The sequence below is a fragment of the Thamnophis sirtalis genome, unplaced genomic scaffold (assembly GCF_051295495.1).
Source record: "Thamnophis sirtalis isolate CommonGarterSnake01/CBP01778 unplaced genomic scaffold, rThaSir2_p1.2 scaffold_6, whole genome shotgun sequence".
NCBI lineage: Eukaryota > Metazoa > Chordata > Lepidosauria > Squamata > Natricidae > Thamnophis > Thamnophis sirtalis.
This window is the reverse complement of record NW_028261386.1, coordinates 93,518,548-93,545,491: the sequence shown is the minus strand read 5'-3', so window position 1 is coordinate 93,545,491 and position 26,944 is coordinate 93,518,548. Positions and strand designations below refer to the sequence as shown.

The 26,944-nt window shown below is 34.9% G+C and overlaps 1 protein-coding gene across 5 annotated transcripts in view; it reads left to right on the top strand.

Moving 5' to 3' along the window:
* The first annotated feature begins 758 nt into the window (after positions 1 to 758).
* The window catches only part of LOC106550461 (protein phosphatase EYA4), a 143,807-nt gene continuing 117,621 nt past the window's right edge, over positions 759 to 26,944 (top strand). For 4 of the 5 annotated variants that reach the window (XM_014068379.2, XM_014068381.2, XM_087718460.1 and 1 more), the window contains exons 1-2: positions 759 to 1,135; positions 16,051 to 16,139. In XM_014068379.2, coding sequence (XP_013923854.1) covers positions 16,107 to 16,139 — 33 coding nt within the window. In that variant the 5' untranslated portion in view covers positions 759 to 1,135; positions 16,051 to 16,106. The remainder of the gene's footprint in view (positions 1,136 to 16,050; positions 16,140 to 26,944) is intronic. The other variant, XM_087718463.1, reaches the window with a different exon arrangement.

The window sequence follows — 26,944 nt, the reverse complement described above, 5'->3', positions numbered from 1 at the left end:
CTTTCCCCTAGAGTTGGATGGGAATGGAGATTTTGCAGTATCCTTCTCCTGCCACGCCCATCAAACCACACCCACAAAACTGGTACCAAAACTGGTAGTAAAAAAATTAATTTCACCACTGGATCAGTGCTTGCTTACTACAGGCCACAAACTTGATTAATTAATTAATTTTACTACTCCATAGGAGAGGAGGAGCGCATGGGGTGGGTGGGTGGTTTGAGAAACCCCACGCGGAATACTGAAAAAAAGGCAACGCAGCGCAGAGTAGGCGCGCCTCGCCAATTCAGCCCCGCCAGCCAGGGACCCGAGGACCCCCGGGGCCAGCATCCATCCACGTGCCAATTTCCCTCCCGCGCCCCGCGCTCGACCAATTACTCACGCGAGAAAGCAGCCAATGGCAAAGCGGCGGCCGTCAGCTGTAAACACCGTTCCTCCCGCCCTCACCTCGCACACTTAGACACGCACGCGCCGACCTTCCGTCGCTTCGGGGAGCGCTGCTCCGGAACTCTCAACGAGTCGCCTCACGAGTACAACAACAACAACAACAACAAAACAAAACCCCAACAACGGAGGAAAGGCGTCTCGCAAAAAAAAAAAAAATAGACAACGTGGCGCGCGTTTTTTAAAAATACCCTTTCCAAACCCCCCTTTCTTCCTTCCCCGGACGCTCATTTCTGGGTGTTTCATCTGAGCTCGAGACTCGCTTGCAAAGAGGAGAGCTTTCTTTCTTTTTTGGGGGAAAGACGGAGAGGGGGCGTAAAGCGCGAGGGGCAAAACTAGCGACCCCTCAAGAAAGTTTAAGGATTTTTTTTTGGAGGGGGAGTTTTAATGGGCCGCGCGGTTGAGTAAAATTTCTCTTCTTATTTCTCTCCCTCCCCACTCGCCCCGTTGTAACTTTGTTGCGTGAAGGAAGACGGGGAGAGTATGTAACTTTGAAAGGGATCGTTTTCCTCTTACCAATAAATAAATAAATAAATAAATAAATAAATGAAGAGTCGTTCAAGGCCGGATCTTCGTCTTAGAGCCGGGGAGAGAATAAAAACATAATTCAGAAAGGAAGCAGGAGCAGCAACTTGTAAAGAAGCGAGCGAAGGAGTCCTGGCCAGGGAGGAAGAAAGAGAAAGGAAAAGAAAAGGTGGGTACGATCATTTCCCTTACCTTTCTCTCTCTCTCTCTCCTTTCCAGCTCCCCCCCAACCCTCTTTCTTTTGGCGGCGACTAAAACCGGTAGGGAGAAAGAAAACGCGTCTCTTGGTCCCTGGGCTTTAACAGCGCTTTCCTTTAATAAGGGAGCCACCACCGCGCGGGACGGACGGACGACGAAAGTTTGGCGACCGAAACAGAAACAGCCGCTGACCAAAGCGGCGGCCTCGGCTACAAACCAAGAGAGCCTGACTTCGGTGCCCGGCGAGTGGCTCTCCCCAAGTCCCATTTTGCCCTTCGCGTCCCGGGACCTGGGAGTAGAGGACGCGTGTGCGTTTGGGTCTCGAGGGGGGAAAACGCATAAAAACCAAGCAAACTTTTCCTCAGAGGGACGGCTCTGTTTGGGAGGGTCGGGGAAGGGGGGTGTTGTCGCGGGCTCGAGGGCACTCGGGTTGCCGCCCCGGTGCCTTTTTTTCCTCCCCCACTTAGAGAACCGAGGACATCGCCTCCGGAGTAAGTTAAGTCAGGCCTCTTCGGAACGAAACGTCGCATTTGAGAAAAAGTTCGCCTTGGCTTTTTTGGCCAGAATTCCAAATTCGGCCGTCCTGAGTTTCCCCACCACCATCTCGGGTTTCTTTGCCTCCTCCCGTCGCTTAGGGTCGCTAGAATAACAAAACGTGACATAACCGGTAAGAGAGATTCAGACGGCCGCTTTTGACGCCCCGGGTTGGGTTCCCCCTCACTTTTCGGCTTCTGTTTCCAAAGGTCGCTTGTTTTTTTTTCCTAAACGTTGTGTTTCTTTTCGCTCAACTGGACTTCCTTCAAACCGGAACAGAGTTGGCGTTTCGGCAGGGAATCGAGACGCTGGGGTGGGTTGGGTTGGGTTGGGTTGAAGTGGGGGACGGGGAAAAATTGTGAAAAATCTCCCAAACTCTGACGGGCGGGGGAGTTATTATTATTATTTGTAAATTACTTGTACTTTCAATTGGAGAAACTCTCTGCCAGCCTTTTTAGGAAACAATCGGGTTTTTCTTTTTTCTCCCCTAACTTGGATTATAAATGTTGAAGCTAAATCGTACCTTACTTTGTTGCATTGAAAGCCTGGAACTTTCCGGTCTGTCTTCATGTTTATCCTGAAGAAGTAAGTTTGGCATGCAGGGGTTTAATGAGGAAGTTTGTTTTTAAGGTTCGAGTAACATAGGATTTTTTTTTTAAAGGGGGATGTAAGCGGTTCCACCTGCATTGTTTGTGTATAGATTTTTTTTTAAAACCGAAACGTTTATGAGCTATTTTAACACTTAGCAAACTTCCCTCCTTAAAATTATTTTGAGCAACGGAGGAATTGACTTTGTAGATCAGGTGAGTGAGGTGCGATGAAGATTATTCAATCAATGACTTGTGTTTTGATCTTAAAATACTACCACGTGGAATACTTTTTTGTGGCTGGTCCTCCTTGAAGTTATTTTATATTCAGTCCCAAGGGCTTTAGTTATTAATTAGATGTTGTGTTCTCATTTAGAAGCTTTAGTACAGGAGAAAAGAAAGAATGTGGGCTTTATGACAAAATAGTATGTTCTGGACCACCTCAAATTTAGCATTCTGTGAAAATTCTGCAGCTAAATAGTGACAGATTTAATACATCCAAGCTATCTTGTCTTTTATTAGGGCTATTGTATGTTGCTCTTCTACTTGCAGTTATTTCATTATGCAGTGATATTGGCATACAGAGTTTTTATTTTCCAAAGACTCTGGATTTTATCTACCTGAAAGAAAATTATTGTTAGTAAAGCCTGACATAAAACTGATCTATTCATGCTTTTATATCTGCCATGGTTAAAATGAGCAAGGCTTGACAAATGGACAGCAGGCGACATAATTAGTCCTTTTGGAATATAAAATTAACTTTACATTAGAATATTAAGAGACACATTGATTAAATGATTAGTTTTCATAAATGAATGTATTCGGTTGGTTTCAGTCCAGTTCAATGTAGTTCATACATAGGTTTCTCTGCATTTGATGTGTATCCTTCATTTTCCAGCCAGAAATAGAGATCCAAACACTGTATTTTTTTCCTTTAATCTAGCAGCATTACAGTCATAATCATGATACAAATACGTGAATGTACCATATTTCAGTCCAGTAGTTTCATTAAGAATGCAGATATTTTTCTTAATTTCATCCGTCCTGAAATTCATCCGTCCCGTTCATGTGTTTTTAAAATGCTTGGCATTTTTGTTTAGTGTAAGATTTTTTTATTAAGCAGTATCCTATCAATTACCAATGTTTTGTTTTGTTTGTGGCAGTATTTTTTAAGGTATCCTTATTATAAAATAAAAACCATGTGCTTATAGCTTTGTTATAAGCATTATTGGTAGTCAAGTATCTTTATAGTGAGGTATACTATAGAAATGAATTAAATAAAGAAATGAATATACAAATACTAGTACTAAATCAATAATACTTTTTTCTAATGAGACATAATAATTTTGAATTTTTTGATAGTAGGACCTGTCTTGACTGTAAGAAAGGATTAATAAATGTACAACTTATCTTGCCATCATTTTTACTCTTTATTTGCGCAATCTTTATAATTATATAATGTTATTAATATTATAGTAGGCTTTTAATCTCTATTTTTAAAGACAGAAATATGGGAGTTCTGATATCAAAGGAATTTTTCAAAGTGAATATTAATGCATCAAAATATTATTAATACCGATGGAAATGAAAGATGTGCAGAAGCTTAACTATAACAAATAGCCCCTCCCCCCCAAAAAATAGTTAAATTATTATATACAATATTGCATTGTTTTGAAAATGGCAGAACCAAATTATTTTGCAAGCTATCATGGACAAAATCTACTGCTGTGCTTATTTTACAGAAGAGGGAAAGTTTTATTAGATATTTGCCTTCTCATTTTCAGGTAATGTCACCTGGGACTTAATTTTATTTATTGAAGTAATTTTTGATAAAGTTCTTGGTGTAACCTTTAAAAATGAAAATATTCAAACTACTTAGAGGGCTTTTTTTAACAAGAGGAGTTTATTCGGCATACTTTTATATAGCAGCTGCTGATCATATTTCATAGAGCTGTTAAAGCACTTAAAACCTAAAATTAGGTACTGCCTAGTAGTAAATATTTTCAATTGCTGCTTAAAGAAATAAATGGAAGAGTTATTCTTTAAAATCCATTGCTAAACAAAAGCAAGCACAGTTTCAAAATTTTAAAAAAAGAATAGCTGCAATTTATTTTCTTATTGTAATTCTATATGCTTTTAGTCTCCTTTGAAAAGTGACTCCACTGTAAAGAAATTGTTAAAACATATCTTTGCTTGGTATTTTGTAATGCAATTGTTTCATAATCAATTTTACCTCCACTTAACATTTGTTTAAAATAAATAATCTACAATATGGAACATATTTATGTTCTTTGTGCAATGAAATCTTAACTATTTTCCACATTGCAAACCTGTGACAAATTGAAAATTTTATACAATAACGTCTAAAATCTACATATTTTCACATTATATATTTATATTTATATTTTCAGTTAATAATTTTATTATGAATTAACACAAATATTATTGTATAAACCTACTTATAATGCCAAGGACAAATAGGTATGATTTGACATTTTATGTCAAGCATAATAAAATAGCATTTATTGGCACAGTTTATTAGTAATAACAAGCTATGCACAATGTCTTATATTGTACACTAATAGTATGAACATTGTCATGCCTTCAGGCTATATCTTGGGAACAATACATAAACATATTGATTCTAAATAGAATAATTATACATTGCTTTGGATAGCAGATAGTTATCAAAAATACTACATTTAGCAGCAGAAATTATTTTGTGAATATTTGAGCTCTGATTTAACTGTAAATGGAACATTTTACCTGGGATACTTTTCAAAAACTGGATATTTAGCTGAATGAAACTTTTGCATATTATTAAAATACTATTACGCTTAAAGTATAATAGCTTATTTAGATGCTTCAATTTTAGATGCTTCAAACTTTCTTATGACATGTTCTTTTAAAGTATTTTTTAATCTCATTATTTTGTATGAAATTATGATTTAATGATAAATCTGGATACTAACCATGTATTTGTATTTATTTTTCTTTAAAACTGGATATAACCTTTTTTAATCCTGTGCTTCAGGACATCAATAACAAGATTAGATATTTCTGCATGCATTTTAAATTATGCAAGTTTATACCTGAATCCTAAACCTTTATGGCCTATTCAACCAATCAAGCTGTATTAATCAGAGGTTGATATTTATGTAGTTCAAAAATATCACAGTCAAAAGAAATCAACTTCATAATTTTTTGATGGAATAGTAAACTATGGCAATTATTTCTCTTCCCTCAGCTCCCCATATCAAAACACAAAAGAGGTCTTCAGGATAAGACCATGACTAATAGTGGAGTCCAAATGTAACAATCATTTTCTATTTAATTTAATTATTTAGACATCTAGAACCTTTTGAATTGTTATTATTTGACTACATGCTAGTTTTGATTTTATTCAAGTAAAGAGTTGACCCTTGCTACTTATATAAGGTTCACCTATTCATTTTCCAGTAGAAGTTTAGTTTCAACATATTCTGAAAACTTATATAGTTATTCTTAGCACTTAGCACTTTTGAAACCTAGTTTCAAAAGCACAGAGGTCATCCAACCATCTGAAATTGAAAATGAAATTCCTTTCATTTTTGATAAGTCTTCATTAAAAAAAAGAACATCAATTAGTTTTTAGGTCAGTTAATTTTAGATAAAACTAACATATGTATGATAGAGCTTTTTGACCTACACCTTTTGAAGTGACAATAATTGCACATTATATTGTTAGACAATATTTCAGTGCAGTAGAGAATACATGACAGATAGTTTGTGGAAGTTTAGAATAGTGGTATATTTTATACCTATAAAAATAATTAATATCAATATACACAGAAGAGCCAAAATACTATCTGTGTTTACATAATTTCACTTCAACTGAAAATAAACGGAAGTCAAATGTAATAGTGTTTGTGAAAGCCAGGATTTGTAATTTTTAATTCTATAGTTTACATGGCTATCTATCTCAAAACAGCGACTCAATGATTAGAACCACTATTGCCTCCATATATAACCCATGATGTCCAAGGTTAAAACCCAAAAACCTAGTTTCAAAAGCACAGAGATCATCCAACCATCTGACCCAAACATCTGGTCTTCAAAGCTTTGTGAAAGGCTAACATGGTTGGGTCTATCTGGATTTCTGGAGATATACTATTCCACAAGGCATGAGGTGCCACAGTTAAAATACATCTTTTGGATCCAACAGGATGACCCTGTTGAATGGAGAGAACCCAGCTCATGCCTTTTGTGCTCTATCTGGTGGGCTAAATAGAAGCTATGGGAAAAATATTTTGGGAAAAATAATAGTAATAAGCAGGTAACTATATCCAAAGTTCACTTTGGGAATTGAGATGCAATTTCTGACAATCAGGAAGTTTTAAAATTGGTAGATAAATCACTCATTAAATCCTGACTCCACAAATGTAACTATTGTATTTTGTTTAAATAATTTTGTTGAACTCTAGCTATAAGTTATACTAATTCCATTTAGTTAAATTTACCATTAGAAAACCCATCCATTAGGGAATTCAACCCAGTAAGTTGCTTTTGTATATACAATCAAATATACCTTGAATTTGATAGTTTAAAGCTTGTAGGCAACAAGAAACATCTTTTGTTGTCAAGAAAGCTGTATGAACATGCCTATAAAGTCATCAGGAATCAAGCCCAACTTTTTTTTAAACTTTTACTTGAAACATATGTTTTAAATGTTTTGCATAGGATAAAGGTCAGTAAAATAAAATAAATCGATGAACAATGCCAATGCACCACAAACTGTATTTTAATGAAAGTCATCTCTTTAGGTAAGCTAAATGTTTTCCTTTCTTACCATTCTAAATGGAATTTCACATAGTTGTGTGCATTTGTGTAAATATAAACGTATATAAAACCACAGCGGAATGCCTAAATAGAAGTCTTTTCATAATTTTGAGTAGTTTGGATAATGCAGTTCCTTTACAAAACATATTTGTAAACCAGCATGAATGGATATAAACTCTAGGTTTTCAGAGACTTGTAAAATTTGATAAATATATCATGAGAACAGGCACAGATGTTTCATTGGTTGTATGCCCATGCCAACTGCCTTAATTTACTTTCTTTCTACTTTAGTGTTCTACATTAGAGGTTTTCAATAAGAACCTCACCTGTTTGGATACATATGTTTTTAAAGTATTGTTTATGTGGCTCTGAACAAATTCTGCTTGGAAATATACCCTTTGTCAGTAGCTTTGAAACATAAATAGAATTCATCAGAGTAAATTCTATTTAGCTTAATGTGACTTCCTTCTGAGTAGAAATGTATACGACTAATGACCTATTAGAATGAGAAGAAATGGAAAAGTAGTGTTGTTGAAACATTGTATACGATATGCAGTTATCGTTATTTTTTATGTTTTTTGTTATTCCTTAGTCAAAATGAAAAGAAAAAACCCATAAAATTCTGATAATTGTCTCCTATCATGATTCTGCTATTATTTTAAAAAAACTTCAAGTAAAATAAAATGCTTATGTCAGTTCAGATATTATAAATTTGAACCCAAGACATTTGCAGTTGGTAAAGGCTTACTTACATCTATATTTCTTCATACTTGGCTAAATATGTATATTAATCTAGTTGGGTACAATCACTTCCTATTATGTATGTGGCAATGTATGAATAGAGTTTCATATGAGGATAGTTTTTTATACCTGGAGCAAGTTTGCTATGGAAGAAGAAATGAATGAGAAAGCTATATATAAATAGAAAAAATAAAATGTATTGATTTGTTCTCTTTTTGGTGATCTGTTTAGATTTGCTGAGTATCTTGCAAATGATAACACTGTTGGAGACGATTTTAAAATATTGAATATGTAAAAGTTCAAAGAAAGAAGAAAGAAAGAAAGTAGAAAGAAACATTTACAATTTTGTCCACATACAGTATGCTAAAAACTATGTACTGTATGTACGTATGTATGCACATGAACACAATATTCTGTACAGTAGGTACAAATGTACTAATTTGAAAGGCTATGCACTCCTATGACTTCAGAATCATATATCAACTTTTATGTCAGTTGCAAAGATAGAATTTCATTACTCTCATACTGAAGCATAGTTGTTTTTAATTTACAATATAGTGATGTGAACTGATGAAGTATGTGAACATTTGAGGAAGTAGCTCTTACAAGTGCTTGTGTGTATATGTGTACAGTAAATTGTAAAGGTGTGTGTGTCCACACACACTACTGTACTATCTATGAGTTAGGGGATGTAAAAATAATATTGGGATATTTCATACATTAGGAAAATAACAACCATGTATTTATAGAAGATACATATGGTATGGTCATTATACATTTATTACTTTAATTTATCAAGCAAGTAACAATATCAGAAAATTGTATACTACACATGCTTATTAATTTTATAATACTGCTAACAATATATAAATTGCTTGCAGATCTATGCCTGTTTATGATTTATTTGTGTATATTGGATCATTTTATGTGAATATAGTTAAGCTGAAATGGGGCTGTATTGTTAAATTTCAGGTTTTTGTCATATGTCTTGTTCTTTTTTAACTGTAGGACAATTAAACATGTTCTTATAAATGAATGTTGTTTGTAAGCAAAGTGACAAGGTTCCAGTGGAAACATTGTGTGATGAGTTGTTTTGGAATGGTTCACACTTAATTTTAAAATGATCACCCTTTAACAAATTAAACCTAATACTTTTTTATCATTAGTGTTGGGTGATTTTCACATTTGTTATGCAAATAATTGGGGGCTAATAGTCATTTTGCACAGCACTCTTTTTATATCCAGTGTTTAGTCACTGAAGCACTACATCATCTCAAGTATTTGGATTGACTTCAGTGAAGACCTCCTAAATTAATTGAGTGGATATATATTCTATGTGGAAGGTACTTTCTTAAGGTTGCTTAAATTTTATTATGACTATTGCTTGATTTCTAAATTCTTATGGCAAAATTAGCTCTCCGAATAAACTAAAAGAGGAATTGTTGTGTATTCTGTATGTATCAATTACATTTGCCACAATACAGTTATGTAAATTATTTTTACCATTCCGATAATATTTTTCTATTGATCTAAAATAAATAAAATCACTTAGTGTTTGGATTCCCAATCCTGGACCATGGACTGGTCCTGGTCTGCAGCCTGTTAGGAACTGAGCTGCGCAAGCAAGTGAAGCTTCATCTGCACATGCGTGACATCTAACCTCCTGGTTTGTGGAAAAATTGTTTCCCATGAAATCATTCCCTGGTGCCAAAAAGATAGGGGACTGCTGACTTAGTGAAACAACATGTGAAAGGCACAAGATGTTGGAAATATCTCTGTATTAGGCAACAAAATAATATCCAGTTAAAGTCTGATCAGCTTTGAAGATTTTTTTTTACAAACTTCATCTGAAAATCTGAGATAAAACTGTCAAATGTCGTTGTATTGGAACTTTTCCTGGCCTGTATCTCTGACCTTTCAAATTGTAATTGTTATTTTAGAGCTCTATAGCATTCAGAAAATCATATTTGTCACTTTCCTTATCTTTGATACTTGGCAATTTTAGTTGACATGTTGTTTAAGTACTATGGATATTTTACATCTTAGAATCTTTAATTAGATTACATCATTGTCTGAACAGCAAAAGTTAATGGCTTCGTAGTGTTTCCTTCTCCTGATCGCTGTCTCTATTCCTGCTGATATTTTTGCTTGCTGTGTAATGTTAGCAGTCAGATCTTATAATGATTGTACCACTGTTACTTGGAGTAGTTCTGCCCATATTGATTAAGGGGAAAGTATAAAAGCATAAATTGAGAGTAGCCTCACTTCTGGTTTTGCCTGTTAAATAATCATTATCTGTTGGATAGTAAAGACAGAAGAAAGGTAGTGAAACCTGGGGCATCAGAAGATGAAAATACTGTCAATACAATAGGAGCAATTGTTAAGCTCATTAACTATATAACATCCTTTAAAAAATAGGGGAATATATTCACAATTCAGATACACACACTCACACATATAAAATAAAAGGTGTCTGGGAACTAGAGAAAAAAAGAGACTTTCAGTAAGCAAAAGAAGTATGCAAAATTATTTGAGTCATATGTACTTTAGCTTAGGTATGGTACAATGGTTTAAGTTTCAAAGACTTTGATACATTTTTATACCAGATGTCAAGTGACAATATAAATTATTATTTATGAACATATTAGTTGACATCTGGTATAAAAATTAGAGTGTTGTAAAAGAGTTTTGTAAAAGTGTATTAAATGTGTTAATATAGAAAGTATATTTTCTTCAATAACATAAAACAATTTGGGGGGGGACTCTTTAAACATAAAATACTTTAACTTTAAATTACATCTACAGATGACAGATGTCTATCTTCACACTAAATGGTCTATAAACTGTTGAAAATATTTTTTTAAAGTTAGAAAATTGATTTATAACTGGCATAAAAATGATCAATCTTCTGTTTCAATATTTTTTTAAATAAATATATATTTTATTCATTTTCACATTCCATTTTACAGTCACTTATATACTGGATATTTGCTATAAGAAAAGAAATAAAATAAAATAAAAAAGAAAACACAACTCATCATCATTCACAACCCCACCTGACACTTCCATCCTCCATACACCCCATCTTCCCCCTCCAACTTTCCTTTCCTCCCTCTAACACTCCCCTTCCCTACTTCCCTTTCCCCTCAAACCTTCCTTTCTCCCCTTCCTCCTAGCATTCCCCTTACGCCCTCCTTACATTCCCCTTACTCCTCCCTCTTCTTTCCCTCTACCTCTCCCCTTGGTGTGTTCCTTTATTCAACTCTTATTTATTAATATTGAACTATAATATGATAAAAAATAAAAAATAAAATAAACCAAGGAAAAAAATATAAAGAAAGAAAAGAAAAAAAGAAAGAACAACCGTATACAAGTGCATTCTTCTTCTTATTGAAACTATATTAGCACCCACCCACCCACCCCCCGTAGATCCCCATCCCTAGTCCCCCCGACTTCCCAGGGCCCACACCTGGCACTGCCCTCTGTCAAACCCCTTCTAAAGTATCTTATGATTGTATGAATTAAAAATAAAAGTAATATAAAAAAATAGATAAAAAGAAATTACAAATTATAAAAAGGAAAAGAAAAGAAAAAAAAGGGAAAAAAAGAAAAAAAGAACTCTTTGTATTAAGCTCAGCCCCCCATCTTTATTTGTGTTTAAACAGTATAAATCATTCTATATGTATTTTATTCTTGTCTCTTGCTTCTTTGTTATTTATCCCAACCTCCTGTAGACTCTCCAGTTCATCTTCCTTAACCTTATATTCAAATAAAAATTTATACAAATTTGTGCAGACATCAGTTTACAATCTAGCTCAAAATAATCTCACCAAACTTTCCCTTCTAGTAAAATTTAAGCAGCGTGGATCATTCCACATATTCAAATATTACTTTACACAAGAATCAGTTTGCATTCTATCTTAAAATAATCTCATCAAGCTTTCCCTTCTAATAGGATTTAAACAACGTAAATCATTCCGCATGCATTTTACCCTCGTACCTTGCTTCTCTGATATTTACCACTATTTCCCATAGTCCCTCCAAATAATCTTTCTTAACCTTATTTTCGAACAATAATTCACACAAGAGTCAGTTTACCTTTTAACTCGAAATACTCTGATCAGGCTTTCGCTCCCCCTCCACCTATCCCGCGTTACCCGGCTCCCTCCTCCCAAACCAGAGTTCAGTAAAATTACCATCTCCACTCTCTTCACTTTAGAGTCCTGGACAATTTAAATTAAAGTTCAGACATACAAGTCCCGTGAAATATGCATTCAGCATCCACATAATTCAGTCCCAATATCACACCACCAATATCCAATTCCGCTTTTTCTACCGGAGAGAGATCGCAAACCCCCATTCAATCCACAACTTTGACGAATATTTTGGAATGTCTAAATCCTCGATCTCCGCTCTTCTGCTTCTCCGAGAGAGGGAGAGCTACCCCCTCCATCTTGCAGCCATGTGGTCTGCTGCTTGCCTTCTCCTTCGGCTTGTCTTTCCTCTTTTCCAAGTGAATCAGGAAGTCCCGCCTTCAAAGTCTTATAGTAGAAATCTCGAGCCTCCGAAACAGAATTAAGACGAAATCTTTGATTCTCAAGTGTGACCGTAATGCCAGCTGGTGCTTCCCATTTATACTGTATCTGGTGGTTTCTAAGCTCTTTAGTTAAGAAAGTATAGTCTCTTCTTGCTTTTAACATCTGGGATGGTATTTCTTTGAAGACAATGAAATCCTGCCCATCAACTCGCAACCTGTTATTGTAAAACTTTTGTATGATCGCATTTCTGGATTCTTTTGTGGAGAAATATATAATTATGTCCCTTGGGAGCTGTCGCTGTTCCGCTACCAACGAATTCTGGCGATAGATTTTCCAAATCTGCCAATCAAAATTAAATCCCGGGCTTCCCACCGCATGGCTGAAGGCCTCAACAAAGGTCTGTTTCAAATTCTCTCGCTCCTTTTCGCGCAATCCTCTGACTCTTATTGCAAATGCCTTCTTGTTAAAATTTATCATAACGAGCTGTTCTTGAATATCTCTAATTTTTTGTTGTAATGTTTGGATATTAGTAGTCAAATTAGAATTAGCCTCCTCCAAACTTTCCAATTTATTCTCCATTTCAGCGGTATAATCTGTCAGAGCAGACACGGCTACAAACGTATTCGCCTTCATTTGGGCAATCTTAATCTCTAAATTATCATATAGCTCCAATACAAATTCTTTAATTTCCTGTTTAAAGTCATTAAGCATTTGAAAGAGAAATTCCTGTGTTAAGAATTCTCCAGTAGAGGGCGTAGGAGACAAGGGCAGCGATTTCATAGCAGATTCTTTAAGCACATTCGTAGAGAAACGCTTCGGCTTTAACCTGAGAGCCATTATAAATAAACAAATAAACAGCGCTCTCGCTCCCCTCTGTTTCCAAAAAAAATATTTTGTTTATAGATTTTGGATAATTAATAAGGAATGATCTGCAGGAAGGTAGAGCCGGCTAAGTACATCCCCTATCAGTCACCAACGGAGAAAAATCGCCATTTTGAAGTGCGTTTAAACAAAGAAGCCTCTAGGACAAATGAGGCTGGTGTTTAAGATAGTAAAAAAAGCAAAAATCTCTCAGGGGTGGGACCCGCTCGTATTAATCATAGCTTCAAACAACTTTGCTTTGTCCTGAGGGGGGAGTCACCTGTCTAGGGCTGCAAAAAAACAGCTGAGAAGAACTGGCTGGAGATAAGAGCTCAGCTTGCGCTGGATCTAATCTCCGTCCACAGCCAAAAAAAAAGAAAAAGGCTTTGAACTACGAATAGACCCTAGCCACTGAGCTACTCCCTGCCCCTTTCTAGCCAAAAAGGGGTGATATCTATGATCTTATTTAGATATACAGACCAGATCTCTGAGAGGAGCTCCGTTGAGCCCTCTTCGGCGACAGGCTCCGCCCCCAGAAGTCCCTGTTTCAATATTTTTTTAACATGAAATGTATCTTGTAACTTGACTTGGTAATCAAGACTTGGTAACCAAGACTTGGTAACCAAGTCAAGTTGTATCAGTAATAAAAGATATTACTACCTTTTTTAGAATTTTTGAATTCCTAAATGTTTTTGCTCATAAAATCCAGGGCAATCATATCCTAAAAAGAGTTTGTTTCCCATCTGTCCTAAATATTGCTGTATATTGCAGGGGATACTCCAGGCAGTCAACAAAACACAGTGGCCATGAACACATAGTCAAAGCCCTGACTTTAAAAAAAAAAATGTTAAATGTGTGGTGCACATAAAAAGAAGCAAGACTTCAGTTAAAGCTGCCGTCTTGACTTTTTATCCCATCTTGCAGGTGCCTCCTGCATTATTGATCATTTTTGTAGTAGTTTCAAAGTTCTGCTTTAAATTTTGATTAGTCTTGATGGCATGGGGAACTATGATTGCTTTCAATCTGGCATCATTCTTGGTCTTGAGCTTATCAGCTTTTGTCATAAAAATGGAGGGAAAGCACCTATCGTTAATTGTTCCAGAAAAATGTTTGGGAAATACATGAGACTTGGTGCCATACCAAAACATCTTGGATGGCACTTAGAAACTCTTCACATCAATCAAATTCCATCTGTTAATTGCAAAAGGTCACAGCATGTATCCAGACATATACTATGCCAATTTATTATAACATACTAGATTCTTGGGAACAACTTGATGCATATAAAGGTAAGTGATTTCAAAGAATGGGACTGATCTTGTTTTTGATACTATGGCTTCAGGCTGCTCACCTGAAGTGGTGAAAAAAGGATGGCAAGACTTCACTAGATGGCTTTTTCAGTTTTAGAGTTCAATGCCTTTAGTATGCCGATAAAAATAAACTTTATTTAAATATACAAGAACCTTTCTATTTTAAATTTCCAATTTTGAAAACATGATTGTATTTGCAGAACTATGCCGTCTCTGTCAATTGTACATAATTCCGAATTTCTCAAACCTGACAATCATTTGGCCTATTTTAATGTTTTCTACATGGTATTGAAATTTCAGCCAATTTAGAATGCTAGATTGAATGCTTTGTTGACTAAGGCCTGCTATGGGGAGCAGCTCTATTGTCTTTAGGCATGTTTCATGAAAATAGATGCAACTTATAACCATATTATGACTTTCCCTGGGTTTTAAAATCCTTTGAAGTAACCTATTCTTCAAAAAAGCAGTAAAAACTGTACTTTTTCAGAAGTCCTATGATCAAGCTTAATTATGCTTCAAGCCATCATGAAAATAGTTATTTCCATGTTGAGAGGTTTGTGTAATTGTTAGTGAATATGTTTATTTTATTATAAACTGCATGGAGTCATTTTGGAATAAAGCAGTATACAAATATATCAACAATAACCCCATCTCTAAGAGACTAAAATTTCATGTATAAACTTAAAAATGATTTAATGAGGAATTATTCCATGTTGTAATAAAAGGTACTACTTAGCAAGTTATTGCAGGAAAGATGGAATGTGTTACTTACCATGTAGCATGAAGTTATATTCTAATTAACTGAAGTGTCATTCTCATCTTGCTTTCATGAATTGGGTATTAAAGTGGACTATCTTCCTTTTTAGATACAAACATTAAACAATGCAAGTAATTCTTTTAAATGAAACTGCTAACTTATATTTCTGAGATCTGGATCACAAATTTAAAATGTTGTATTGGATATTTCTATAACTTTTTCTAAGTTTAGATATGGATTCATCAAATCTTAAGCTTATTTAATTCTGATTCTTAGCTAATGCTTTTGCTGATTGATTCTAGAATGATTTTTCTATCATTCTATCAAAAGACTCATTTGCATATGAAAACTGGAATTTGATTTACATTTCGTGTGGAGTTGCCACCAAAAGTTGTAAATGCAGATAAATTTTGAAAAATTTGATACAGTTTTCTATTTCCATCAACAAACAATGATTTGAAGGACAGTATGGCTGAAAATGAAAAAAATAAAATAAAATTTGAACATTCTACTATTGATGTCAGTTCTATTTTCAATTAATTATATAGATCTGTTTTGAACATAAATGGCACTAGTTGCTGTACTTAAAATGATGGTTTTCTTTCAGCTATGAACAAATGAATGTGTAAGAATAGAACCTAGTTTCTAATATGTAGTTGTATATATTTATATTTGTATATATTTATATATACAACTGCAGAAACGAAGTAATACTTTGTCTTGTTGTTTTTTAAAATTAGGACATCCAGTTACTTCTCAGTTGCTTCTCTTTGTGGAAGAAAAGTGAGTAACCTCCATGGAAGATACTCAGGATTTAAATGAACAGTCAGTAAGTAAATTGTCACACATTTATTTTTAATGGGAGAGATCCAACATTATGTGAGAAAATTGCTCAAACAGCGGGACTTTTCATTTCACTTTTCAGTCCTCTTGTCTCCCCATGGAAGGTTTCATAGCCTTGCAGAATAGATGGGGAGAATTACAGAACTGTACCATTGACAGATGCAGTTTTTATAGCAGAGTAGAAATCCACATGCTCAATGATATTTTTCAGCTGTATATGAAAATGTGTACTTCTGTGGCCATTTGTGTTTTTATAACATACATAGATTACATACTATAGTTAGTTCTCGACTTACAACCATTTGTTTAGTAAATTACAATGGCACTGAAAAACACGACATACGATCGTATTTTTACAATTATGACCATTGACCCCTCCCTGTGGTCACGTGGTCAAAATTTGCGTAGCTGGCAACTGGTAGGAATTCTGACAGTTGCCATGTCCCAGGGTCATGTGATCACCATTTGTAACCTTCCCTACTGGCTTCTGACAAGCAAAATCAGTGGGGGAAGCCAGATTCAGAGACCACATGAGTCATTGGATAACTGCAATGATTTGCTTAACAGTTTTGGCAAAAAAATTATAATCATAAAATAGATTTCAACTCATTTAATAACTGCCTTGCTTAGCTATGGAAATTTTGAGCTCAATGATGATCATAAGTTGAGGACTACCAGCACATTTTAACAAAATGGACAAAGTTTTTTGTATTATTGCTATATCTGCTGACTGCATTCTTGTCCAAATACTTCTCTTGCTCCTCCTCCTGTTACTACTACTGCTACAATAATATATTTAACCAGAAGTTGGACTGCTTGAATGTAGTATAGGATATCCTCATATGCATGTCTTTATTTTGGAGAAGCTTTTGGTTTTGAATTAAATATTCTATATTCTATTTCTGTTTATAGAAATAATTATTTGGCTAAATATTTTTTCCGAATTAATAATTAATATTCATCATCAAGCTTTTAAAAACTACACAGTTTAATAGTAGTCAGTAAGACAATTATAATGACCAACAATTCTAGGCGTAATGGGTTTAATGGGTTGGTTTAGGAACTACACATGATTTGCAATATCTTTATACAGGTTTTGGGCACATTCCAAGTGCAATTCAGAATTGACAAAATGGACAGCTCATAGGCTCCATGAAAGCTCTTTCCTTCCTTCCTGCAATGCTTAGATCTTTCCCTGAAAATAATGTTGATTAAATTGTTCTAAAATATAGTTTTTGTAGTTTTTGTTTTTTCTTTTATAATTTTTTTAAAACCCTTAAAATAAGAACATTCATCTTCTAGGATTAATATACTTTTAGTAAATGCTCAGACCCATCTTCACCTTCCCACCCCCCATCAAAAGCTGACTTAGGCTTAATCCCAAACCCCTAGAAAACACAGCCACACTTTTTCTTTTAAAAATGGTGGGATGGTAGGAGAAAAGCAGCCCATCCCTTAAGATGTGTATATGTTTATTGAAGGCCAAAACTATTTTTCAAGGTTCAACAATCATTAGAAAGTTAAAAGCAGCAGTTTTAATTTTCAGTTTCTTTAATATATTTACTAACAAATTAATCCATGTTCTGAACAATCTTGAATTCAATGCAAATTTGGAGAAACTGCAGAAAATGCATCTGTGGTAGCCAAATTTAAAGTATAGGTAAAGTATATTCATGGTAGTCCTTCAGGTTCAAAGAATTGTTAATGAAATTTATCTTTGAACATGGAGGTGGCTCTACAAGTGCAGAACCTAGCACAGTTGGACATCTCTCATGGTTTTCTATTAGTTATATTTTTGTGTCTATCTCCAAAGTTGGTAAGGCTTTCATAGCAGAGGAGCTGCGGCTTCTAGATTTCTGGGCTGTGGATGTCATAGTGGCACTAGGTTTCTTTCATAGTATCTTTGTAACATTTGTGTTGTTGACCTCAGTCTCTTCCTGGATTCCAGTACACTCATGGACCATACACCAGTCATCCATTCTGATGTTATGTCCCCCCTATCACATCTGGACTCTGATAATCAGAGATTCAATGCTGGTATTGAATCCAAGAAATCCAGATTTGATGCCCTACAGTTACATAAGCACATTTTGGACAATTGACATCTGCCTCATATTTGTATTGTCCTGTAGTTATGAGGTCAAGATTTTCAACATTTTTTTGCCAATTTCCAGCATTTACTTCCAATTTCTAGCAAAAAATGCCCATTGGTGAAATCAGCTTCGCTTATGGCCACCATATCTGCAAAAAATGTTGCAAAATTGTGTATAATTACATGGTGATCCATTTTAACAACTACCATGATTTACAACCATAATTCCAGCTCATTTTTAACTTAAACAAGAGATTCGACAATTGCAAATAATACGTTCACTATAATATGCAATTACGGTTGATTTAATTTGATGAGACTGAGGGCAGAATGTTAATATCATACATGTACATTTGTTTTATTTCTTTTACTGTAGAGGAAAGAAGGATTACCCAGCGTATCTTTAACATCTAGAAAGAATATTGTTACTAAAAGTCTTTCCAATTTGATATATTTGGAATTTAGTTGGAAATCTTTAATATACACACTAAGAGGTTGCACTGTAAATATTAGTCTTTCTCATTTTTACTTATGGCAATTATCAAATGTATGTCAACTTTATCCCTTCTGGTTCAGATATAAATATTGATATTAAGCTGCAACTAACATACCAATAATATAATTCTAGATATTCTATGAGACAGCTCTTTCTTCATGTAGCATTACAAAGGAAAGCTAAAATACTATTTCTGACATTGCTTTTTCTAATTTATACAAAGTAATTACAAAAAACTAAAACACCCCAGTGGCAGCTTGGTAACTTCAATTGTGCATGTCCTAGTCTTGCCTTAAACTGAATTTTGGTTCACATTAAATGTGACTTGGCATCATTGCACAAATTGCACTGAGTATAATATTTCATTATTTACAATTAACTTGCATTAATTGTGATCTATCTGTACTGCAAATAACTTACTTTTTACATGTTATTTTTTCACTCTTAATTTGCCTTCCCAATTCCACATTTCCATAATTTAATGACAACAGGATCTATTGTAATATTCCCACATGTCTTTATAAATAAATGAAAAATTATAAATGAACTATAAATGAAAAACTAATGCAAAGCTTCTAGGTTTGTGGTCTGTATACTATAATGTCTTGCATGGAAGGATTACCTCTTTGGGAAAAGGTTTACAAATCCTAAAATTGTTTTTCAAGTTTCAGAAGCACACCTCATTGTAACACATGTTTTCTGAAATGGCAAAATGAATGATTAAAGATAACCAGGAAACAGATTCACGAATAGAAGCAGAAGACAAAAGTTTTCCCCAGTGAAAATTTTTATATAATGGCAAAAAAAAATCTCTCATTATATTCCTTCCAATTCCTTGGTTTTCATTATTAACTAACAAAGCAAAACACAAGGTGGGGTGAGATCTTTCAGGCACTTCCACTGTACTCATTCAACTTTCTAGTACAAAATATATTAATCTAATGGTTATTGAGTTCTCTGGAAATGTATCCTGAATTATACCCTTAAACATTAAAGCTATTTTAAACAGCATTATCTTTTGTTTTGTAATACTGAAAACCAAGAAAATGGAAGGAATATGAGATATTTTTATCTTTAGCTATGTCATGAAGAGTTAGTATTCCTGTTTCAGGGAAATCCAGAAAAAATTAAATAGACCACCTCACTCTGCAATGTGTGCGTGTGTGTGTACACACACACACATGCACTGCAGTATGTAATTATTTAATACATGATTGTGAAGGTTTATGAATGTTTCTTTTGCAAAAGATTTGTAAGCTTGTCATGATTGCTTTGAAGAAATAACTACTGTATTTCTATAAGAATGCTTTGAATTAAAATCAAGAACCTGCAGCCTAGTCAGAACTGGGCTGTTTTGTGTGTGTGTGTGTGCGCGCGCGCATGCAGCTGCATATGTGAAAGCAGCGAATGTGCACAAAATCATTCCCTCTCCCCCACCCCACCTCCAACTGTCTACCAAGCCAGAAAAGCTGGAGTCCACCACTATAGGTCAATGGGATACTTTTTATCTTAGGAACCTAGCTGGGATGCACTTTACTTTTTAGCCAGATGTAGATCTGGCTGCCTTAGTTATCATGGCAATTTAATGGAGGACGTTAGTTGACATAGCATATCATTTGATAAGGCACATTCATTTCTGGTCCAAGAGTGTTATGAATAATTCATATTAGATTATGAATAATAAAAGGATTTATAATTTTAAAACACTAAGTGATATTTTAAGTGATTAAAATAAAACAAGCTATAAAGGTAAATACTATCAATACATCTTTAAAAAGGGCGAGCAGAACCTTAAAACTGTGAAAATTATATTTAGAAAGATACAAGCACTTTTTCTAAGACTACATGGGGCTATTATTTTCTAAGAGAATGTGAGGATTTTAATTAAATAAAATTGGGAATAATTTTGGATTATATGCCATCTAAAAATATCCCTAACTGTATTCTTTTAAAAACTGCCTGGTTTTCTTTACAATAGCAAAGAACATATATTTTAACATATAACATACAAAAATAGGCATGAATGTGAACATAAGAATTTATTTTTAAAAATGCACGGTTGAAGTTGTATTTCTTTTTTGTTTCTCATAATAATATACAGTAATTGGAGCCTTCTAATGAGATCAATTATTCTGGAGAAGCCATAAAATTTTAAAGTCATTTCTCCGTTGTTTTTGCTTCTTTTCTACTGCTTTTTCCTTTTGCTAATTCTTTTTTCTTTTCTTTTTTTCTTTTCCATTTTTTTGGGGTTTTGCAGGAAGTGTATATATATGATGGAAACTCTGGAAACTAATAGGCAATTAATATGTAGGATTACTTGTTGAGGTTGGAGGTTTAATTTTAGATAGAAGTGTCTGGGGATTCCTAATTGGTATCTCAGTGTTTGAACAGAAACGTAATTCAATTTGTCTTGAGAACAATTTCTCAAGACAAATTAGAGTGTCCAGTATTTTAATATAAAAATATTGATTAAGGTTGTAATCTCTTAAACACCAAATTTGTGTATGTTTTTTTTTTAAAATTCAGTACAATTTAGTTGTAGGTACACTTATAGAATTATGCTGTGTTAATGGTACATTAAAAATAATTTTATACTTGTAGTACATGTTGCTGGAATATGATAGAACAAGATAAAATAGGATACATTTGTTTGGTTTTTATTTGTTTTTAAGAAATGTGCCCAATAGTGGTTACAACAGTTTTCCTTTTATCAAAAGTAGCTCATTCAATTTATTTATCTGTTTTTGGTCAACTGCATTAAGGTAAACAACCTAACAATCATTTGGGTATCTAGATACTTCATAGATCTACCACAGTAATATTTTTACTACTTGAAAATTTGCTAAGTATGGTATTTATCACATGAAGTTACCCACATCATGAATTGACAACTAACTTATTATCAGGAAGTGAATTGCTCAGCTTAGAACAGTATTTTCTGTCAACAAGGAATAGTAATAATGATGAATTCTAAAGTTACATTCATAGTTTTCTTGAATTATAAAGTTATGTTGACACCAATAGTATAGATAAGCTAGAACTAATCATTGCTGTAAATACCACAATTCTCTACAAGTACAGTAATTTTTCACATCAATGCTTTACAAACCTTGCACAAAATTGTTAATTGGAAATAATTTTGTGTGTGTGTGTATGTGTAATATTGGTAAAGCTTTAAATTTTAAGAAAATTTAAAAATAGTGTAATGATTGCTTACACATTATTTTGTTTGATGATAATTCACATAATTTTCTTGTGCTAAAGTCAGGCAAGGCTGAAGACTGATATTTATAGCTTCAAAGGAAGTCCTTTCATTGCTTCTTTATCTCAGAATGCCTTTATGTAACTTGAGATCTTAACACATGGCAAAGTACTATCTAATTAAGCTTGTAACCTTCCATTACCATCTTAAGCCTGAAACAATTTTCATATAAAGGCTTAACACCATGTTCACATATTAAAACTTTTGTCTTTTCCTTAAAGTTTTCTTTGGAGAGAAAGTGGTTTATAATCCAGATATTTGGAACTGAGTATGATAGAAACTATTACTTTACTGAGCCTGTGAATTGAAATGTATTTTTGCACATCAAAACCTCTGTGTCTTCAATTTGATCTATAAGAAACAGTGGATCCATTGCATATATCAATGTAAAATGTTTGAGTCAATTTGGTTCTATGCTGTTTTTACTTGGGATGAAACTGCAATCAAATCTGTGTTGTATCAGCTTTATTTAAAAGATGGTACAAATGGTGGCATCTGGGAGGCAATTCACCGTTTAATTATATTAGACTGTAATAAAATCTGCCATAATGAGATTAAATTCAATTATTAATCAGGAGCTGACATAGGCACAAAGCAGCATAAATAATAGATGAAGGCTGTGTCTGCTGTTTCTGCTGAGAACCTACTTCACTGCAGAAATACTTTTTAACAAACTGGCATTAGGCTTTCTGTAGTGGCATTATATATCTTCTTTAGACTGCAATCTTAAATGAAACACTTCCATTGCTGGTGGAATGTTTTAAACTAGCAAATCATATCCTAAAGTATTTTATTACTTTGAAAATATTGTAGAACTTTAAATATTTTTGGGAAAAAATAATGAAGTTATGTGAAGAAGCATATACTGGGAGAAAGATATGCCCTCCTAGTATCTCCATTGACTCTATTCTAGTTTTTCTTTATTTTTCATCATAATTTTTCTGGTGTTCATTTGTTTCCTTCTTTCTTTTGCTCTCAGTATTTAAGAGAAATTTGGGTGCACTTCTTGAACTTCTTTAGTATGAAATAAATTAACCCATTTCCCCAAGACTTGTATTTTATCTGTTAGTTTTCACTACCTTTCTTCAAAAACTACCAAAGGAGTATATGGAGATACAGAAATGCAATAACATCATAAAAACAAACCTTAAAATCCCCCCAAAGATTATACAGTAGCCCCAAAGTACAGTTTTCCTGTCTTCTGATTATTGAGTCATGGAGTTGAAAAGGGACTTTTAATTTAAAAAAATCTAACCCATTGCTCAATGGTGGAACAATTCCCTTGAAGGGAAATCTCCTCCTCTGAGAATTAGTTCCAATGACAAATTTTTAGAACTTTTTAAAACTAGTTAATTGGAATCTGCTTTCTATATGGCCTCTTTTCAGCTATTTGAAGAGTGAATTTCTATCTCCCCTTAGTCATCTTTTTTCAAGGCTAAATGGACATAATTAAATGTAAATGTACCCTGGTGCTGCTGCTACTGCTTTTCTTTCTGTCTGTCTGTTGGCTAATGATGAAGCCATTCTGTCTGTTTCCCAAGGAGACATCTAGCCATATCCCAAAACCTTTATCCAGTGGTGAAATTCAAATTTTTTTTACTACCGGTTTTCTGAGCTTGGCTTGGTGGGTATGGCAGGGGAAGGATACTGAAAAATCTCCATTCTCACCTCACTCCAGGGGGAGAATATTGCAAAATCTCCATTCCCATCCCACACTTGGGTCAGCCAGAGGTGATATTTGCCAGTTCTATGAACTACTCAAAATTTCCACTACCAGTTCTCCAAAACCTGTCAGAATTTGCTGAATTTCACCCCTTCCTTTATCCTTTATTGTGTTAGAGAACATCTTGAAATTAACTACTCCAAAATGAAAGTCTTGATATTCTGTAGAAAACCCTTTAAGTCTCCAAGTAGACAGGTGTTCAGTAGTAAACTTACTGAATAGGTTAAATATTTTTTAATGTGAGAGAGCTGATTATAAGAGCCCCTTTTAGTTGTTAAATTCACAAGTCACTTTGGAAATAACTATCCTGGTCATCATTTAATTAATTAAAGCAAATGTTCTGAATATGTTGCTATATGGTATTCAGTTAGGTACTGAGGACAACTTTTAAGCTTAGATGTTATCCTGTCAAATATTTTTTTTAGAGAGAGGTGAGGGAAGAAGAGAGTGTTAGGAGAGTGGGCAGGGGAGTGGGAAGAGGAGAAGAGAAAAAAGGAGTGGAAAGAGGAGAAGGAGAAAGGAAGGAGAAGCAGAGAAGGATGACAGAGGAAAGAAAGGGGGTAGGGAGGAGGAGAATAGAGGGAGAAGAAAATGATGGATATGGTACAAATATGGTATATGGAGCCAATAATCTTTTTGGGGGGTTGATGGTAAGACGAATTGATGTAAATATTTAATAATATAAAATAATGTTTGTTATGTAACAGTATACATGTTACATATATTAAAGCCATTTTTCGCTCTCCCCAGGCTCTAGAGACTTCATAGGAGCCTGGGAAGGGTGAAAAGAGCCCCCCTGTGCACCCCCTGGAGGTCCTCCAGAGGCTTCAGGAGCTTCCCTGAAGCCTCCGGAGTGCAAAAAAACAGTCCTATGGGCAATCTGGAAGTTCGGGAACGGACTTCCAGTTTGCTCGTAGAGTCTGTTTAAGCCTTCTGGAGGCCTCAGGAACTTTCAGGAGGCTTCCCTGAAGTCTCCGGAGGACTAAAAACGACCCTACGAGTCCTCCAGAAGCTTCAGGGAAGCCTCCTGAAGGTCCCTGAATCCTCTGGAGGGCTTAAACCGACCCTACGAGCAAACTGGAGTGACTTCCGGTTTGCTCATAGGGTCATTTTTTTGCCCTTCAGAGGCTTCGAGGGAGGAGGCTTTTTTCGCCCTCCCCAGGCTCCTATAAAGCCTCTGGAGCCTGGGGAGGGCAAAAAATGGGAGGAACGCCTTGTGCACGTATGCACACTGGGAGGGCTGTGTGCTGCATTATGGGTGTGGCACGCCTGCGCACGACCCCCCCTGCGCTCCCCCCTTATGGCATGCATGCCAAAAAAGTTTTCACCATCATGGCCTATGCTAGGTTCATACAAATAATTCACAAAGCTGTTTATAAACAAAACATCCATATTTTAAAGTGTATGAAGTTTAAACCTACCACCCATCATTTATACCTACCCTGTTGTTATCTCTGAACAAATTTCACAGCATTTTTTTTTCTTTTTCTTTTACTTGGACTAACATTTTTTTTCCATTCCGACATTCCTCCTCTCAAATTGTTTCATTACTTTTATTTTTAATTAATTCAGTCTCATGGAAACTCCTTGCTTAACCCTCTATATCTACATCTGAAGCATTTTTTAAATCTCCATCACAATTGCTGTATACTTTTTCTTCCTTTCATAATCTCGTTAACCTTAAGATCCCTTTTCATATTTCTCATTAACATGACTACCCCCATGTCATTTTATAATATAAATTCATTTCACTCTACAACAGGCAGATATAACACCTGTTTTTTCTTATGCCCTCTTTTTAGAAAATCAATCTGTCCTAATATTTTTTCATTCAGAACACAAATTGCTTCTTCCTGCCTTTGTTCTGTTTTACTCTCTCTTTTTTTCTTTTCCCATGTCTGATTTGTTTTCCCCCCAAGATCGTTTTGGCACTACCAAAATGTTCTGTCTTGCATTCAGAATCTCTCATCACCCTTTCATCATAAATGGTTAAACAAATTGTGTTTTTATACTGGTTTTCATTCCTTTGCCCCATGTTTATATATACTTATGCTTATACTGCATATTCAAGTAAACTGATTTTTTTTTTCTAAGGATATGCTTACCAAACAGAATCATTTCCATTAATTCTTGGGTCCTTAAATGACTTCGCCACTCTTTTATCTCATATCCATCCATCTATTCAGGTCACTTAACAGACTTGGATTGCAGTCATTCAGAATGTCCCGTAATTTACCCCAAAGTCATTTTTAATTCATCATTATCACCATTCTTTACATGGCAACTATCATCAGAATAGTTGTTGATTCCTACTTCCATATGCACCCTCAACCTTCAATAACACCAATTACTGTTTTAGCCATTTTATCCATAATAACTTCACTTCCTTGCACATATTCTATAGCTTCACTTCCCTGCACATATTCACCAACCCCATTCAGGGAAATCAGACCACACTCATTCATCTTTCCCCTTTCTTTTCATTTCATAGACACACAACATGTCTAGTTTTCTTTCTTCTTTACTTCATCTTGTAACACTTATTTCTCTAAATTATAAGTCAGTGTGTTCAGTATTTCATAATCATTATGAAACGATGTACCCATTGATACTGATCTCCAATGGCTATCATGGCCTTGGTCAATTGAGACTTCTACATAAATGTTTCTAGTGATGATAGAGAAGATGTAGACTGAATTGCTACTATGCTACTACTATGCAGCAGTCACTGATAATAGTAAAGACAGTATTGTTAATTACTGGTACATTTTCCAGATGAAGTGAGGGAATGGTCACCTGTGGGTATTCTCAAAGACTGAGAGCAAACGCTTAAATACTGGTGCCTTCCAGTCCTCTCCCAGTTTCCTCTCAGTCTTTTCTGGTCCAAGAACTGTTTGAGAATTATCCTATGGTAGGATTTAATTTTATTCCAATTTGGTCTCATTTGGTTTAATTGGGCATTTTTCAAAAGTTCTCTATATTGCTAAATTCTGCAGCTGCGGCCCTGAGGAACAGTTTACTGCCCCGGGCAGTTGGGGAGGGCCCTGTGGGGCATGCTGTCTCCCCCTCGCAGGGCCAGAGCCTCAGCCCTATCCCCGGGATTGCGGGGGTTCCAGCTCTTATTCCAGCTGCTGGAGCAGCAGCTTTCTCCTTTAAATGGCCGGGAGAAGCAGCAGCAGTACCACGAGGCGCATACGAGCCGCTTGCGGAGCCGCCGC